This window comes from Meriones unguiculatus, chromosome 7 (assembly GCF_030254825.1).
Source record: "Meriones unguiculatus strain TT.TT164.6M chromosome 7, Bangor_MerUng_6.1, whole genome shotgun sequence".
Lineage (NCBI taxonomy): Eukaryota > Metazoa > Chordata > Mammalia > Rodentia > Muridae > Meriones > Meriones unguiculatus.
Genome location: NC_083355.1, coordinates 74,026,070 through 74,045,186, shown reverse-complemented (window position 1 = coordinate 74,045,186; position 19,117 = coordinate 74,026,070). Strand labels below are relative to the sequence as shown.

At 38.4% G+C, this 19,117-nt stretch overlaps 1 protein-coding gene across 2 annotated transcripts in view; it reads left to right on the top strand.

Moving 5' to 3' along the window:
• The window catches only part of Mdga2 (MAM domain containing glycosylphosphatidylinositol anchor 2), an 886,150-nt gene that overhangs the window by 476,753 nt on the left and 390,280 nt on the right, over nucleotides 1–19,117 (top strand). For both annotated transcript variants that reach the window (XM_060387568.1, XM_060387567.1), the window contains exon 3: nucleotides 17,855–18,029. In XM_060387568.1, the coding sequence (XP_060243551.1) occupies nucleotides 17,855–18,029 (175 nt within the window). The remainder of the gene's footprint in view (nucleotides 1–17,854; nucleotides 18,030–19,117) is intronic.

Genomic DNA, 19,117 nt, shown 5'->3' with positions numbered 1-19,117 from the left:
GCTTGCTGTATATTGCCTTTACTATGTTTAGATATGTGCCTTGTATCCCTGATCTCTCCAATACTTTAAACATGAATGGATGTTGGATTTTGTCAAAAGCTTTTTCAGCATCTAGGGAGATTATCATGTGGTTTTTTTCTTTCAATTTGTTAATATGGTGGATCACATTGATGGATTTCCGTATATTGAACCACCCCTGCATACCTGGGATGAAGCCTACTTGGTCATGGTGGATGATATCTTTGTTGTGTTCTTGTATTAGGTTTGCGAGTATTTTGTTGAGTATTTTTGCATCAATGTTCATAAGGGAGATTGGCCTGAAATTCTCTTTCTTTGTTGAGTCTTTGTGAGGTTTAGGTACCAAGGTGACTGTGGCTTCATAGAATGAATTTGGTAATGTTCCTTCTGTTTCTATTTTGTGGAATAGTTTCAAGAGAATTGGTGTTAGCTCTTCTTTGAAGGTCTGGTAGAATTCTGCGCTGAAACTATCAGGTCCTGCGCTTTTTTTGGATGGGAGACTTTCGATGACTGCTTCTATTTCCTTGGGGAATATAGGACTATTTAATTGATTTACCTCGTCCTGATTTAGCTTTGGTAAGTGGAATCGATCAAGAAAATTGTCCATTTCATTTAAATTTTCAAATTTTGTTCCGTATAGACTTTTGAAGTAAGTCCTAATGATTGCTTGGATTTCCTCAGTGTCTGTAGTTATGTCCCCCTTTTCATTTCTGATTTTGTTGATTTGGATGGTGTCTCGCTGCCTTTTAGTTAGCTTGGCCAAGGGTTTGTCTATCTTGTTGATTTTCTCAAAGAACCAGCTCTTGGTTTCATTGATTCTTTGAATTGTTTTATTTGTTTCTAATTGATTGATTTCAGCCTTAAGTTTGATTATTTCCAGCCGTCTGCTCCTTCTTGGAGTGTCTGCTTCTTCTTTTTCTAGGGTTTTTAAGTGAGCCATTAAGTTGCTTGAATGCGCTATCTCAAATTTCTTCTTGAAGGCACTTAGTGCTATGAACTTTCCTCTTAGCACTGCTTTCATTGTGTCCCACAAGTTTGGGTATGTTGTGTCTTCATTTACATTGAGTTCTAGGAAGATTTTAATTTCTTTCTTTATTTCTTCCCTGACCCAGCTGTCTTTTAGTTGCAAGTTGTTCAGTTTCCATGTATGTGTAGGCTTTTTGCTCTTTCTGTTGTTACTGAGGTCCAGCTTTATTCCATGGTGACCCGACAGGATACAAGGGATTATTTCAATCTTCTTGTGTCTGTTGAGGCTTGCTTTGTGACCAACTATGTGGTCTATTTTGGAGAAGGTTCCATGAGGTGCTGAGAAGAAGGTAAATTCTTTTGTGTTTGGGTGTAAGGTTCTGTAAATGTCTGTTAGGTCCATTTGATTCATGACCTCTGTTAGAGATATTGTTTCTTTGTTTAATTTCTGTTTTGTTGACCTGTCCTTTGTTGAGAGTGGGGTGTTGAAGTCTCCCACTATTAGTGTGTGGGGATCTATATGTGGTTTAAGTTTTATCAATGTTTCTTTCACAAATGTGGGTGCCCTTGTATTTGGGGCATAGATGTTCAGGATTGTGATGTCTTCTTGGTGGAATTTTCCCTTGATGAGTATGAAGTGTCCTTCCCCATCTCTTTTGATTAATTTTGGTTGAAAGACTATTTTATCAGATATTAGAATGGCTACTCCTGCTTGCTTCTTGCGTCCATTTGCTTGAAAAACCATCTTCCATCCCTTTATCCTCAGGTAATGTCTATCTTTGTGACTTAGGTGTGTTTCTTGTATACAAAAGATTGCTGGGTTTTGTTTACGCATCCATTCTGTTAGTCTGTGTCTTTTTATTGGAGAATTAAGTCCATTGATATTGAGAGAGATTAATGACCAGTGGCTGTTAGATCCTTTGAATTTGATGTTGGCTCTGGTCATACCGTTGTGTGCTTGGTTGCTTTTTGTTTTACTGTAGTGGGATTATTTATTTCCTGTGTTTTCTTGAATGTAGCTAGCTTTCTTGGGTTGTATTTTTCCTTCCAGTGTCTTCTGTAATGCTGGATTTGTTTGTAAGTATTGTTGAAATCTGTTTTTGTCATTGAATATCTTGTTTTCTTCGTCTATGAGGACTGAGAGTTTTGCAGGGTATAGTAGCCTGGACTGACATCTGTGTTCTCTTAGGGTCTGCATGATATCTGTCCAGGCCCTTCTGGCTTTCATAGTCTCTGTTGAAAAGTCAGGTGTGATTCTAACGGGTTTCCCATTATATGTTACTTGGCCTTTTTCTCTTGCAGCTTTTAGTATTTTTTCTTTGTTCTGTATACTTACAGTTTTGATTATTATGTGGCGGGAGGATTTTCTTTTCTGGTCTAATTTATTGGGTGTTCTATAGGCCTCTTGTATTCTTATTGGCCTCTCCTTTAAGTTGGGGAAATTTTCTTCAATGATTTTGTTGAAAATATTTTCTGGGCCTTGGTGCAGGGAATCTTCTTTTTCCTCTATTCCTATTATTCTTAGGTTTTGTCTTTTTATGTTGTCTTGAATTTCTTGGACGGTCTGTGTCAGGAATTTTTTAGAGTTAACATTTTCTTTGACAGATACATCTATTTCTTCCATTGTATCTTCCACACCTGAGATTCTTTCTTCCATTTCTTGTAGCCTATTGGTTATGCTAACCTCTGTAGTCCTGCTTTCTTCCCTAAGTTCTTTCTCTCCACAATTTCTTCCATTTGTGTTTTGTTTTGTTTTTTTTTTTAATTTTTCCAATTCAACCTTCAGGTCTTGAGCTATTTTGTTGGTTTCCTTCTCCTGTCTGACTGTATTTTCATGTTTTTCCGTCAATTCCTTCAGCTGTTTGTTTGAGCAATCCACTGTTTCTTGTATTTCATTCAGTGATTTAAGCATTTCCTCTCTAAAGGCCACATACTTTTTAGCTGCAGCTTCTTCCATTTCTTTTCGTATTTTATTTGTTTTCTCTGTTATCATCTTCTTGAGCATAGATGTTAGGTCATCTCCTTGAATTTCATTTATGCTGGGGTGTCTAGGGCTATTTGCCGCTGGATAACTGGGTTCTGGAAATGCCATAATGCTCTGGCTTTTGTTGGTTGAACTTTTACGCTGTCCTCTACCCATTGGGCTATCTTAGTTGTTTGAATTTAGTTTCTGGTTGTTCCTGGACTGTTGTAGTGGAGAGAATCCCTTTGGCAGGAAGATGGTTTTTCCTCAAGGAAGCCTTCCCAGCTTTTTGGGTATAGTCCCTGGATGTCTGGTGTTTTTCAGGAGTTGCTACAGCTCACCTCAGGCATAGGGACCTGGGTGGTAACTGTGGTCCTGATTAGTCAAGAGGGCTCTCCTCTCACCGGGAGAAGTCCTGGGGGCAGCTGCCCTCCTTCTGGGTTTCTTGCTCTAAATTTAATGATCAGCTGTGGTAATCTGTGGCGGGTGAGTACTGCTCTAGTGTCTTGGGGCACTCAGTTCTGTCTGTTTGCAATCTGCAGGCTGCTAGACTTTCCCTAGGTGACCCCAGCAGCACGGTTTCTTCCTTCTCTGTGTGGTCCTCTCCGTACAGGGGTTCCCAGTCCCTGTTGTACTGGGGCGCACAGCTTGTGGGTGCCGCTGAGCTTAGCGCAAAGCTCTCTGCGCGGGGCAGGAGCTCGGCTGTGATGGCGGCAGAGACCTTCCGGGGAGAGACTGGGTGACCTGTGATCAGACCCGCAACCCTGCTTCCCCGTGGGGTCCCCCCGCGACTGGGACTCCCAGTCGCAGGTACCCTTGTGCCCACGGATCAGCCTGGGAAAGTGGCTGGGACACGCCCGCTTGCGACTCCAGCCCGGAGACCCAAAGCCTGCGTTACCGGGATTTCTTCCAGGTTCTGGCTGGGTAGCAGTGAGTGGACCTGACTGATTCCCACGCCATGGGAGCCTCCCCTCACCTGGTAAACACAATCGATGTAGTTTCAGGGCCCCGAGTTCAGTCTCCTGGTCTCTGCACGGAAAGTGCTGTCCTGCTCCTCAGATGTGCTGTTTTCCCGGCGCCGCCATCTTGGCTCCCCTCTCGTTGCTATTTTTTGTATTACTGACTTTCCTCATTCATAAAAAATTAATAGAATTTCTCATTGAAAATGCGCTTCTTGAATCCTTGTGTTTTAAAAATTTGTGCAATGTCTGTCCTGATCTTTATTTTACTGTAATGGTTTTCTTTCTCTTTTAGTGTCAAACATGAATGATTCAGGTTGCACATTTCTCTCACCATTTCATCTATTCTTTAATTCTCAATACTAGTTTCTAACCTTTTATTACTATCTTTTATATGGTTTAGGATATAATATGTATATATATATGTGATTATGTATGAAAATATGGTTATAAAGCATTGTTTACTATGACAAGGTGCAAATATCTATCATTTAGTCATTAAATGTAGTCTAAACATCACATATATTATGTATATATGTAATTTGTTAGATAAATACATGTATATGTAATACAAATTAAAGGAGCCTGCCATAGGGGCCTCTGAAAGATTCTACCCAGCAGGGTATCAAAGCAGATGACAAAACTCATAGCCAAATTTTGGGCAGAGTGTAGGCAATCTTATGAAAGAAGGGGAGATAGAAAGAGCTGGAGGGGACAGGAGCTCCACAAGTAGAGCAACAGAACCAAAATATCTGGGCATAGGGTCTTTTCTGGGACTGTTACTCCGAGGACCATGCATAGAGATAACCTAGACCCCCTGCACAGATGTAGCACATGGCAGTTCAGTGTCCAAGAGGGTTCCTTAGTAAGGGGAACAGAGATTGTCTCTGATATGAACTCAGTGGCTGGCTCTTTGATAGGCTCCCTTTTAGAGGGGAGCAGCCTTACCAGACCACAGAGGAAGACAATGCATCCAGTCGTGATGAGACCTGATAGGCTAGGGTCAGAAGGAAAGGGAGGACCTCCTCTATCAGTGGACTTGGGGAGGAGCTTAGGAGGAGATGAGGAAGAGAAGGTGGGTTTGGGAGGGGATGAAGGAGGGAGCTACAGCTGGAATACAAAGTGAATAAACTATAATAAATAAATAAATTAACTAAAAAAAAGAAAAACACAAGAAAATAGGAGAGGCCATAAATTTGAAAGGGAGCAAAGAGGTAAATAGAGGATTTGAAGGAAACAAAGGAACGGGAGAAATTATGCAATTGTATTATGATCTCAAAAAGTACAGAAATTTATTTTCTAAAACCTTTGGAAAAAGAAAAAATGGAATTCTCTAATTATCAGACTCAAGGAAGTTATATAACACAACTAAAGTTGAAGGAAATTAAAAAAGAAACTTTCTTTTCCATCATTTCCCATTTTGTTTTTGTTGATGTTTTAGTTTGTCCGAGAAAGTGTTTATTTGTGTAGCCCTGGCTATCCCATTACTCTTTCCATAGATCAGGTTGACCTCAAACTCACAGAGATCTGCCTGACTCTGCCTTCTGAAAGCTGGAATTAAAGATGTGTGCACCACAAGCAGAGGTGAAATCTCTTCCTTGACTTCTGCAAGGCAAATACCAGGCCAGCTCAAGCCACAGTCTCACCAGGACCTTGTTTTATCACCTTCATTTTAAACAATAAATGCTGAAGGAGTTCTCTGGTAGAATTTTTGGGGTCACTCATGTATACTATCATATCATCTGCAAACAGTGATACTTTGACTTTTTTCGTTTTGAACTGAATCCCTTTGATCTCCTCTAGCTAGGACTTCAAGTACTATTTTGAAGAGATACAGAAAGAGCAGGCAGCCTTTCCTTGTTCCAGATTTCAGTGGGGCTGATTTAAGCTTCTCTGTGTTTACTTTGATTTGGCTATAGGGTTGTTGTATGTTGTTTTTACTATGTTTAGGTATGTGCCTTCTATCTCCAAAACTTTAAGCATGAATGGGTTTTGAATTTGTCAAATGCTATTTTGGCATCTAAGGATATGATCATGTGTTTTTGCTTCCTTCTGTTTGTTTATGTGGTGGATTATATTGATGGATTTCTGTGTTTTGAACCTCCCCTGCATGCCTGGGATGAAACCTACTTGGTCATGGTGAATGATGTCTTTTATGTGTTCTTGGATTTGGTTGGCAAGTATTTTATTGAGTATTTTTGTGTCAATGTTCATAAGAGAGATAGGTCTGAAGTTCTCCTTTTTTGTTGGGTCTTTATGTGGTTTAGGTATCAAGGTTACTGTTGCCTCATAGAATGAGTTCGGCAATGTTTCTTCTGTTTCTATTTTGTGGAATAGTTTGAAGAGTATTGGTGCTAGCTCTACTTTGAAGGTCTGTTAGAATTCTGTGCTGAAACCAACTGGCCCTAGGCTTTTTTTTGGCAAGAAGACTTTTGATAACTGCTTCTATTTCCTTGAGGGGAAATAGGACTGTTGAATCTATTTACTTGATCTTGGTGTAGCTTTGGTAAATGGAATCAACCAAGGAAATTGTACATTTTATTTAGATTAAAATTTTGTGGCCTATAGGCTTTTGAAGTAAGACCTAATGATTCTTGAATTTCCTCTGTGTCTGTCATCATGTCCCCCTTTTCATTTCTGTTTTTGCTGATTTGAGTAGTTTCTCTCTGCCTTTTAGTTAGTTTGGCTATCTAAAAGAACCAGCTCTTGGTTTCATTGATTCTTTGAATTGTTTTATTTGTTTCTAATTTATTGATTTCAGTCCTAAATTTGATTATTTTGAACTGTCTACTTTTCTTGGGTGTGTCTGCTTCTTTTTTTTTTTTCTATGGCTCTCAGGTGTGCCATTAAATTGTTAGAATGAGATGTCTCAAACTTCTTTCTGAAGGCACTTAATTCGAGGAACTTGCCTCTTAGCACTGCTTTCATTGTATCCCATAAGTTTGGGTAAGTTGCGTCTTCATTTTTATTGAATTTTTGAAACAATGGATGCTCTAAAGCAATAATCCTGAGTAGTGGAGAGGTCTAGCATTCTCAGTGTTTTAGGGTTTAGCAGACTATATGAAAAGTGGATGAGCCATGATACTTGCACACAGATGATAAACGCTGTGGCATCAAAGTCTATCAGTAATTTAGTTTCCAACTAGAAGGAATGAACTAGTATTTTATCAGAGCCACTCATTAGTTTTACCTCTACCTGTTACACAGCAATTAAGCCCAGAAATTTTAGTCAGTGCATGGCTACCTGAATCAAGACAATACTGCTCAAACGTCTGCTTTTCTACTAGTCTGTCCCCCAAGTAAGTATGCTATTATAGCTAAGCAGAATTTCCCCCTCTTTCACATTTCTGCTCAATCTTGATGCCATTTTGTTTGTTTGTTTGTTTGTTTGAGACATGGTTTCCCATGTTGCCCTGGCTGATCTGAACTCAGTGTGTGGATCAGGCTAGCCTCAAATTTACAGAGATCCACCTCTCTTTGGCATGTTTTCACTTAATCAAAGAGCTGATTTATTGTGAAAGGCAATCACACTGGAACGTTGAATCAGAGAATATAAATCTCTATTACTTTGTCCAGGTGGAATTAAATACTTATAGTCCTAGTACTGCGAAGAAACTTTGCCTTGCAGCACTGTTCTTTTTGTTGTTTCTGTGACCAACAAAGGCAGTTTTAGCATAGCATTCCTGGGAGGGGATGAGAAAACTCAACTTTAACCCCCCCCAACACAGAGACTTGTGAAGAGTGGGTTAGCAACAAACTTCTGAAAAACATCAAGAGATGGGCTCTTTTTCAATATACAGTTATCATTTAAGAGCAAAACTAGGAAAAAGGCGCTTCAATATATATATATATATATATATATATATATATATATATATACTTATATATAATATATAAGCCATATATATAATATAGCTTAGCCTGTGGTCTCAGGGATGGCCAGAGACCACCAGCAGAGGTGAGGTCTCTTGTATGACTACCAAACCAAACTTTATGTGCCAGGGACAATGGTCATAGGGGACCATCAGGTCAGGTGGGGTCTGCTCCAAGACCTCTGTGTGCCAAATCCCTGATGCCATCTCAGTCTGTGTTCTTAGAGACAACGGACATTGCAGACTGTTAGAATTGGTGAGGTCTGCCCCAGCTCACTGTGTGCTAGTTTCTGGCATAGGCTCTTCCTGCAGTTCCAGGACAGCGGCAATTTCAGACTGCCAATAGAGGTGAGGGCCAAACCTGAACCCTTTTCATACTACTTCCTGTTCTCAAGCTTAGCCTGTAGCCTCAGGGACAAAGGTCATTGGAAATTGCCAGCAGAGGGGAAGTCTGTCTTAAAGAAAAATCCCTTAAATAAACACAGAAAAAAAAATAAGCAAACAGGAAAGGAAATGACTAAAACTGTTCAAGACCTGCAAAGGGAAATAGAAGCACTGAAGCAAACACAATCTGAGACAATCCTGGAAATGGAAAACTTAGGAAAGAAAAGAGGAACTACTGACACAAGTAGTTCCAACAGAATACAGAGGTGAAAGAGAGAATCTCAGGCATAGAAGATATGATAGAAGATTTTGATACATCAGTCAATGAAAATGCTATAAAGAACTTCTCTTTCCAGATCCCACCATTTACCTGTGAATTTCATGATTTCCTTATTTTTCATTGCTGAGTAATACTACATTGTATAGATGTACCACAATTTCTGCATCCATTCTTCAGTTGAGGGGCATCTGGGATGTTTCCAGCTTCTGGCTATTACAAATAAAGCTGCTACAAACATGGTTGAGCAAATGTCCTTTTTGTGTACTTGAGTCTCTTTTGGATATATGCTTAGGAGTGGTATGGCTGGATCTTGAGGAAGCGTTATTCCTAGTTGTCTGAAGGTGGGACCTGGAAAGGATCATCCTGAGTGAGTTGTCCCAGAAGCAAAAAGACACACACGGTATATACTTACTCATATAAACATACAACATAGGACAAACCCCCTAAAATCTGTACATCTAAACACACTAAGCAAAAGAGACAACCCTAACTAAAATGTTCAATCCCCATTCTGAAAGGCAAAGAGGATGGACATCAGAAGAAGAAGAAAACAGGAAACAACCTAGGAACCTGCCACAGAGGGCCTCTGAAAGCCTCTGCCCTACAGATTATCAAAGCAGATGCTGAGCCTGATGGCCAACTGTTGGGCAGAGTGCAGGGAATCTTATGTAAGAGGTGGGAAATAGTAAGAGCTGGAGAGGACAGGAACTCCACAAGGAGAGCAACAGAACAAGAAAATCTGAACACAGGGAACTTCCCAGAGACTCATACTCCAACCAAGGACTATTCATGGAGATAACCTAGAACCCCTGCACAGATGTAGCCCATGGCAGTTCACTGTCCAAGTGGGTTACATAGTAATGTGAAGAGGGACTACCTCTGACATAATCTGATTGGCCTGCTCTATGATCACCTCCCCCTGAGGGGGGAGCAGCCTTACCAGGCCACAGAAGATGACAATGCAGCCACTTCTGATGAGAACTGATAGACTAAGATCAGAAAGAAGGAGAGGGGGACCTTCCCTATCAGTGGACTTGGGGAGGGGCATGCATGCAGAAAGTGGAGGGTTGGTGGGATCGGCAGGGGAGGAGGGAGGAGCTTATGGGGGGGATACAAAATGAATAAAGTGTAATTAATAAAAGTTAAATAAAAAATTAAGAAAAGAAAAAGAACTTCTCTAGGTATCTCCATCCCTGATTTCAAGCTCTGCAACAAAGCAACAGAAAAAAAAAAAAACTACATGGTACTGGCATAGAAACAGACTGGTGGATCAATGGAATTGGACTGAAGACCCAGAAATAAATCCACACATTTGTGGACACTTGCTTTTTGACAAAGAAGCCAAAACCATATAACGGAAAAATGATACCATCTTCAACAAATGGTGCTGGTGTAACTGGATGTCTATATGTATAAATAGCAAATAGGCCCACATCTATTACCCTGCACAAAACCCAAGTCCAAGTAGATCAAGGACCTTAACATAAAAACAGAAATATTAAATCTATTAGAAAAAAAATCGAAAAGAGCCTTAAACTCATTGGCATAGGAGACAACTTCCTGAAGAGAAAACCAACAGCTCTGGCTCTAAGATCAACAATTAACAAATGGGACCTCATGAAACTAAAAAGTTTCTGTAGCAAAGGACATTGTCAACAGAACAAAACAACAGCCTACAGATTGAGAAAAGACCAAACCTACATTTGACCAAGTGCTAATATTCAAAATATATAAAGAACCCAGGAAATTAAACACCAATTAACCAAATAATCCAATTAATAAAAGAGAATTCAAGCAGTCCTCATGAGACTTAATAAGCTATGGGAAGATGGAAACAGTGCAGGACTCCCACTTTCATGGACTAGTGTAAGGGAATGAGGGGAAGAGCAGTGGATGGTGGGAGGGAGGGGGCTTCAATTGGGATACATCTTGAATAAACTGTGAAGAAAAATAACAATAGAAAAAATTGGGTACAGAGCTATAGAATTCTCAACAGAGGAATATCGAATGGCAGAGAAACATTTGATAAAATGCTCAACAGCATAAGTCATCAGAAACAGGGAAATCAAAAGACAGATTCCATCATATACCGTCAGAATAGACATGATTTAAAAATCAAGTGACAGCTTACGCTGACAAGGATGTGGAGAAAGGGGAACCCTCCTCCATTGCTGGTAGAAGTGCAAACTTGTACAACCACTTTGGAAATCAATCTGGAGGCTTCTCAGAGGATTGAGAATAGCTCTACCTCAAAACTCAGCTCTATCCTGTATATACTCAAAGGATGCTCTATCCTACAACGAGGACATTCGATCAACTATGTTAACAGCACCTTTATTTTTAATAGCAGAAACTAGATACAACCCAGAGGTCCCTCAACTGAAAGATGAATTAAGAAACTATGGTACATTTACAGTATGGAATACTATTCAGCTATTAAAAACAAGGAAATCATGAAAATTTCAGGCAACTGGATGGAACTAAAAAAGATCATCCTGAGTGAAGTAACACAGACCCAGAAATACACACATGTTATGTACCCCCTTACTAGCAGATAGTAGCCATTATGGAATAGGATAACCGTTCTACCCAAAGAAGCTAAGCAACAAGGAGAGTGCAAGGATGGGGTGCGTGAACCTCGCTGAGAAGGAGAAATAGAAAAGACAGAGGAAGTGCTGGACGAGAGAGATCAGGATAGGAGAGGGAGTGCTGAGGGAAAGGAGGGTGGGGATCTGAAATGGGGAGGCCAGGGAAGGCTGGAGGGGAGGAGGAGAACAGAAGGCTCGCAGAGAGAAGAGAAACCACAGCCTGAGACATCTCTGTGATAGGCTGGAGACCTGTGACATGATAGGCATCTGAGAGAATTTGGAGGTGACTGTAGCCGAGACCCCTGCCAGAGAAGGACATGGAGATTGAAGAGGCCACCCTTTAATCCAACAGAACTCCAAGTAGAGGGAGGAGAACACCAGTCCACCTACAAAAACTTTCCACCCAAAATTTACTCTGACTACAAAATGTGCAGGAATAAAGATAGAGCAGAGATTGCGGGAATGTCCAATCAATGCCTGTCTATACCTGGGAGAGAGCCTACTCCTAACACTATTAATGACACTCGCTGTGCCTACAGACAGGAGGCTGGCAGAGCTTTCTGTTGAAAGGCTCCACCCAGCAGTTGGTTGAAACAGATGCGGAGACTCACAGCCAAATACTGGGCAGAGCAAGGGAGCCTTGTAGATGTGTGGGAGCAAGGGTATAGATGGACTTCGATAGAACAGGCTCTCTGGAAGAAAACCAACAGAGCCAACTAGCCTGGGCCCAGGGGGACTTGCAGACACTGACACCAATGAACGACCACTTATGGAGTGGACCCAAGACCTATGTACATACGATCGACAGCTTGATCTTCCAGTGGGTTCCCTAGCAAGGGGAGTGGGGCCTATCTCTGACAAGTACTCTCTTGCATGGTTTTCGATTGCTTCCCCCTGGCGGGGCTTCCAGGTCAGGCCACTGAGTCCTCAGTCCTGAAAAGACTTGATGCCCTGGGAGGGGTGAGTGGGGAAATCCTCTTTCTGAGGGGGAGGGAGGTGAGATATGGGGAAGATGGAAGGAGGATGGGACCTGAACGAGAGGGGGGAGGGGGCTACAATTTGGATGTAAATTGAATAAATAAATAAATTAAAAAAGAAAAAAAAAACAAAAACAAATTTTGTACTGAAAAAAAGAAAACTATATAATTTTGAATTAAATCATTTTAGATTGGAGTAATTTTAATTGAAAACAATGCATAGATACAACACACACACACACACACACTAAATAAAATCAGCCTCCTCACTCCGCATAAGGTTACTTATAATCATGTTTTCTGGGTTGATCATTTGGTAGTGGATAACAAGTCTGTGCTCTTCCATGGTGAAGACTATTTCTCCTGCTTAGCTGTGCGTAGTTCTTTGCCTAGGATTGCGGCTTCATGAGCTTTCCCCATACTCTTTACCACATCTGGTGTCCTCTTTGTCTTGACTCAGCAGCCATTCTCCTGAGACTTCGTGGGTGTAGCTTCTGACACTTGGAGGAGACAGTTGCCCAGCAAGCTCCATATTCCTTTGGCTCTTACCATCTTTCCAATTAGCCCTGAGTCTTAGGTGCAGAATTTGTGTTGCAGATGTGGCAGTTGTAACTAGGCTCTGCAACTCTGTATTTTGGTTGTGGTTTGCTGTAATGGTCTCCGTCTGTTACAAAGAGACAGTTCATTAATGAGTGATGTGGACTACACTTATCTGTGGGTATAGGAACAAATATTTTGAGTAGATTTGGCGGAAATGCCTATTTAATAAAGCAGTGGTGACATGTTCATCTCCTAAATTCCTTGACTTCAGTTGCCTTGGATAGTTGGCTATATTTCCAGTCCCAGGCATGATTTCTCTCTTGTTAATTCTGTAAATGGAACACAACACCTGAAGCATATTAATCAAGCACTCCACAATTGACCGATTTTCTCAGCCCTTTTGTATCTTCACAGTAGGATCATTTTATCTATTCTTATTTATTACAACTTATTTATTTCATAGATAAATAAGTTGTAATAAATAATTATAAATTGGACAATTGCAAAGTCAAAGTAAGAATGTTTGCATCTATCACATCGTTCATAAAATTTTCTGAAAGGAACTTTTGCTATCTTATTCTTGCAATCCTACTAGGTTCTCACTGTTTTTGACTGGGAGTCAAACTTTACTTCCTCTTGTTTTTATGAAGACTTTTCACATGAAAATGCTAATAGAATTTTCATCTGCATCATGTTCATTGTGTTTTCTTTTTAAATGACAATGTTATAATGTTTCTATTCATATTCATTTACTACACTATAAATGACATATATGTAAAGATAATGTTTATAATTGAATGCGACCCAGAAATTCTGACTTTTATATTATTTTATATATTTTATAATATATTATATTATATTCTGATCTGCATGACAAAACTGATTGGTATATTTGTTGAATTACTCTTCTAAGATTGGGGAGGTTGATTAGAAGTACTGGGCATTAAGTATTGCAGCAGAGTCTACCATTTCATCTTAGGACTTGTTAAGAAATCAGTTTTCTACATTTAAGTCTCCAGTGTACCTTGAAGTTATCTTACCATAAGAGGACACTCATAGAAACAGCTCTTTCCACCTTGTACATATACATTCTGTTATTTCCACATGGCTTCGTAAGCAATCCTCCATTATTTTTCTTTAAAATGCCACCAGTGTGATGTCCTCCATCTCCTGTCTGGGTCACGGTGTCTGTATTTTTAACAGAAAGCATTTTCAAGGAGATGGTTACAAATCTCTCTGGGGGTGGATTGTGATCCTTATAGTGATTGTGAGGAAAAAGGACACTTTGTGTCTGTGTAGCATTTGTGGTGATGGTGCAAAGCAGCAGAAGGGTGAACAGATGCCACTCAAGCAAAAGCATAGCAGTGATATTAACATAATTCCATGCTTCAACCTGACCACCACACGCTTACCACAAAAAGGTGTTTTTAAATATATCTTGAGTAAATCCATAAAAGTGAACAATATTAACTTCCTAAAGCTGGAATACTTTTAATACTCCAAGTGACAAAATAGAAAATATCTTTTTAAAAAAGAGCACTTATTCCTGGCAAAAATTGGTATTCTTAAGAAAAGAGATCCATGTGGTGAACTAGCCACTTTCTTTTCATGACCACTTGATTTAAAAGAGTGGCCACTACTGGAAATGTGGTGATTCAGACTTGTGTATTTTCTATACATTTTTAACATGAATAAAATGACCAGGCCATATTCTCCCCAAAGGTAAGTATAGAAACAATATATAATATTAATATAGTACATGATCTATAAATATATTACATATATTCTATAGGTAAATATTGCATCATCCATTATTAATCAGTAATCTATATACTAATTAATAATTTAGATATATTATGTAATATATTACATACTATATTATGGCTTTAAGAGGAAAATGATAATTTGTGAAAGTCAGTAATATAATGGTTTAACATTTAAATGAAGAGAGTGGTGGTGGAACTATTATATGTGCTTTCCAATTGTATCTTATAATGGTGAAATTTGGTAGTAGTAACGTATATTTTTAGACCTTTGTAACTCAGAGGGTATGTCCCAAATGAATAATGTGCAATGTTACAAAATAATGCAGAATATAAAGTCCATTCAAAGAGTAAAATTGACTGATAGGTCTTCACATAATAGAGTAGAGAAAGTTTTTCAGTGTGGTTTTAGATTATACTCTGCAAAAAATGTTGGAAACCTACCACTTGTGGAGTTTTAGTGTGGAAGATGCATGATTCTCTGAAAAGGCTTTTGAATAGTCATGTTTTCCTGACTAAATACCACTGTGGTTTCAGATTTTCTTTGTATACTTGCAAAAAGAAATACTTCAAATAGAGGATGTGCAGGAGCTGATACGAGATTCTGGCTTATGTGGTCCCTCTAAGTTAGATCCTAAAGAGATAGTACCGTAAACCATTTTACTCTTACTTGTTTTGTAAAATATATATTAAAAGCCTTACTTATTTTGATATGGTATAGCTTTAACAGTATGTCTAAAACAGGGATTATATAGATTAATATAACCTGTTTTTTTTTCTAAGAATAAATGAGAAGCCTCACGTGGTTCAGCTGGTAAAAAGGCAAACTTTAATTCTGGAAGTCTGAGGTTTAAACTCCAATAAACTGGAGAGGTGACTCTGAGGTTAAGAGCACTGGCTGTTTTGACTTCAATTCACAGCAACCACATGGTGGCTCATAACCATCTATAATGAGGTCATGTGCCTTCTTCTGGCTTGCAGACATACATGTAGACAGAATACTGTATAAATAATAAATAAATAAATAAATAATTGATCTTTAATAATACACTACATGGATAAATAATTACACTTGAAAGTATTTTGTTGTGTATATTCACTACATTTTTATTATCTATCATCTGTTAAAGGGAATTTAGCTTGTCTCTATTTCTTAGCTATTGTGAAAATGGTGGTAATGAACATTGCTAAGCAAATCTGTGGAATATAGAGCATTGAACCCTTCGGTAATGTGCCAGTGAATGTAGCGCACAGCAGATTTATTTACAGCATTTTGAGAACCCTCCACACTCCTTTCAGTAGTGGCTGCAGCAATTTGCATCCATACCGAAATGAAAGAGGGTTCCTCTTTCTCTCTACAACTCCAACAGCATTTGTTCTCAGTAGATTTGTTGATCTTAATCATTTTTACTACAGTTAGGTGAAGTCCCAAATTTGTTTCAATATGCAATGCGTACACACACACACACACACACAAGTATGTGCTAGTATGTATGCATGTATGTAGGTAGTATGTGCGTTTATAGCTATCTATCTATGCACCAAGAAAAATCAGAGAAAAATAGGTTATCAACTTGAGGGTAAGGAGAACATGAGAGAGGTAGTTGGTAGCATACTGGGGACAAAGGGGTTGATGTAATTTTACTTTGATCAAAACCTGATTTATAAAGAATAAACATAAATAAAAAATAAATAAACAAACAGAGAAGTACGTAAAATTAAAGTTAGCAAAAAAAACTTGGGGACCTCAATAACTTAAAAAATGTCTCAGTGTTCTAGGACTAAAATATTAATGTTTTTTGGTTCTCTATATCATCATTGCCTCTCTCGTCTGCTCTCCCTCATTCCTCTCCCCCATCTTGCATGCACACACACACACACACACACACACACACACACTTTTCCTATCATTAACCATATGTACAAGCAAAATAATGTTGTCCAAACAATTATGTGTATTATAAAACATAATTTTACACATGAGATAGACCTAGATCATATCTATAATTTTAATTCAGACCTTTTGTACTAAAACATCCAGTTTTCTGAATCAGCTTTAACATTGCTTTGAAGTGTTTGCAAAAAATTCCTGTACAATAACTATAATTTTAGTGTGTTATACTAAAGACAACAATCTATTCACTTAAAATAAATTCTCTTTACACACTAAATATCATGTATTTATTTAAATAATCTTTATTTTTACCTGTGAATATTAAAATTTAAATTGAAACAGAATCTTAGATATCTCAATGGAAACATTACCATCATTACAGTTTCTGCAGATAAGATAATTACTAAATTGCCTGGCTGTGAACTGTGCATTTACTCCCTGAAATTTGTCATGTGTACACAAATATTTGAATAAATATTCATTATTTCCTTTAGTTTAGTGATCTCTGGGTAACATTTTTGTTGCTTTTATAGTGCAGAGGAAACATGATTATAGTAACCCTGCTATTTTATAATGTGAAAAACTTTTTAAAGATGCCTTGATGCCATTACACCGTAAATTTAGTGTGCAGTATGTGAAAGTAATTTTGTTAAAAATGGCATTAAAGAGCTTTAAACTTGAAAACTCCTAGTTCAGCTTCTCCATGATTCAACATGTATATTTTTATGCATATTTGAGCAGACTATTTCCAGCAGTTGTTTCCAAACCCTAAGTAAATTTTAAAAAATACACAGGAAAGGCAAAGAGTAAATGAAAACCAAACAGTTTTCATTTTCTATCTTGTTGCAGTATACAGTACCAGGATGTGGCTTTTTGCAGGTTTTGTATATGAAAACACAAAATTTAAGTTGAATACCAGTGGTAATTGCTAGCAAACACAAAATCTGTTGCACACAGCTGTGTTTAAAAGAATGGTATTGTTTATGATGGACGGTTTTAGATATTCAAACTGTTTTGACAGTTTAATAGGATTGCACTCTTTGAAAAAGTTTACACATTTTTGAAAATAATTATTGATGTAAAGTGAATTCTAATTTTCAAAATAGCGAATCATTTGTAGGCGTATTAAAGCAAAGCCATTAAATTAAAAAAAAAAAAAAACCTCTTTTAACAACCAGGTGTATAAAATTATACATAATCTCAATAAGCCATTATGGTAATGTTCCTACATTATCTAAACCAAAGAGAAAATTTTAAATAAAATAATGAAGCATGTCCAAAATGAAATGAGAGTCTATTTGGTCTAAATAGTGAAAAGTACTTTCCAAATTTCAGAAGTGTATGGGGGAAAAATGAAATGCTCAGTAGACACAGAAACCGAGTCATGATTCTACTATGTGTTGCCTTCAACCTGATTAGACTATTGATAAATCCCATGCAATTGAATCTAAACGGTGAGCCCTCTTCAGTGATGACATTGGCGCTTGTGAATTTGCAACTTATTTGGGTCCACGTATTTCATTTTCCCACTAACATGATGGGAGAAGCCACCCTGATGCGGTAGAGGGCAGCTCTTCAGATGAATCCCTTCTGTTTGGTTGTCTGCGGAAAACCAACCTAAAGTAACAATCTTTGTTGATGCTTGCTCAGATCAGGTGGACCAAAACAGCAGGAAGCGCCTCTGACAGATTCCAAGACTCAAGTGTCTTCAATGAGACTCTGAGGATTACAAAGATCCAGAGACACCAAGGAGGCCGATACTACTGTAAAGCAGAGAACGGCTTGGGGTCCCCAGCAATAAAATCAATCCGAGTGGATGTGTACTGTAAGTAAACTCCAGCTTAACTAAAATGTTTGAAAATAATTAAATATACTTTGTTTAGTTGTGAATGAAAATTGTATGTGATAGTGATAGTCCTTAAAGAAATGTGTTTCCCTATTCTTCTTCTGCACATGGGTAGGTAAATAGAAAGGTCAGTGGGCAGCGTCGGGTGTCCTTCTTCAGGTGCAGACTGCTAGTGTGTCCCACTATACTTGACATTTTCTCATAGGTTCTGAGGGCCCAAATCATGACCTGAAGCTTGTATGGCAAAAATATTTATCAACTGAGCTATTTGGTAACCTGCTCTAAGACATTTATGAGAAAAGAAACTTCACTTCAAATTTTCATAACTTGTAACATAATACATAGTCAGTAGAGGATATGCACTATCACATTAATATGATGGCAAATATTACCGGTAATATCAATAATCTCTGTATTTAGTGGATAGACACATGTATTTTTTATGTTTACGCTTACATACGTACATGCATATTTATGTTTTAATGGACTTAATGAGGAAAGATCTTGCCATAATACACTCTGACTTGTTTGTTTCTTTTACCTGTGCATGCAATCAACCATTCTCATCTTAATGCACATTTTATATGCAGGCACAGTTTTTTTTTGCATCCCTGTGTGAAGGATCACACATCTCTCTAAACAGCACACTGTTGTCAGTCACCATCATTGATTGTAAAGGTACAGTGCCTTCTGGAGAGCGGTGCTGGCTTTGTTTCTTGAGGTCACATCTCTGCTTCACCTTCTTTACAACGATTTAAAGTCTCCTGCTCTCTTTACTTCTTTCCTCATCAAGGAAATCAAACGCTTGCGTTCAGCTCGGTCTTTCACACAGGTTCATCTGGCACTCTTGTTGTTTTCACAAGAAATGGCATTTATTTTTAAGTCTCTAATATTAGAATGCATTTTTTTTTTTTGCTCCTTAAAGTAATTCAGACATAATAACAAGTGAGGAGTTCCTGATTTCCAGCCTGTTTTCTTTTTATTCCTCTTTCCTGTTCTTTCAACACTGTGCAGGTGTTACATAGTTAGGATGAGGCTAGAAATTATCAATGGTCTATTCACGGAGC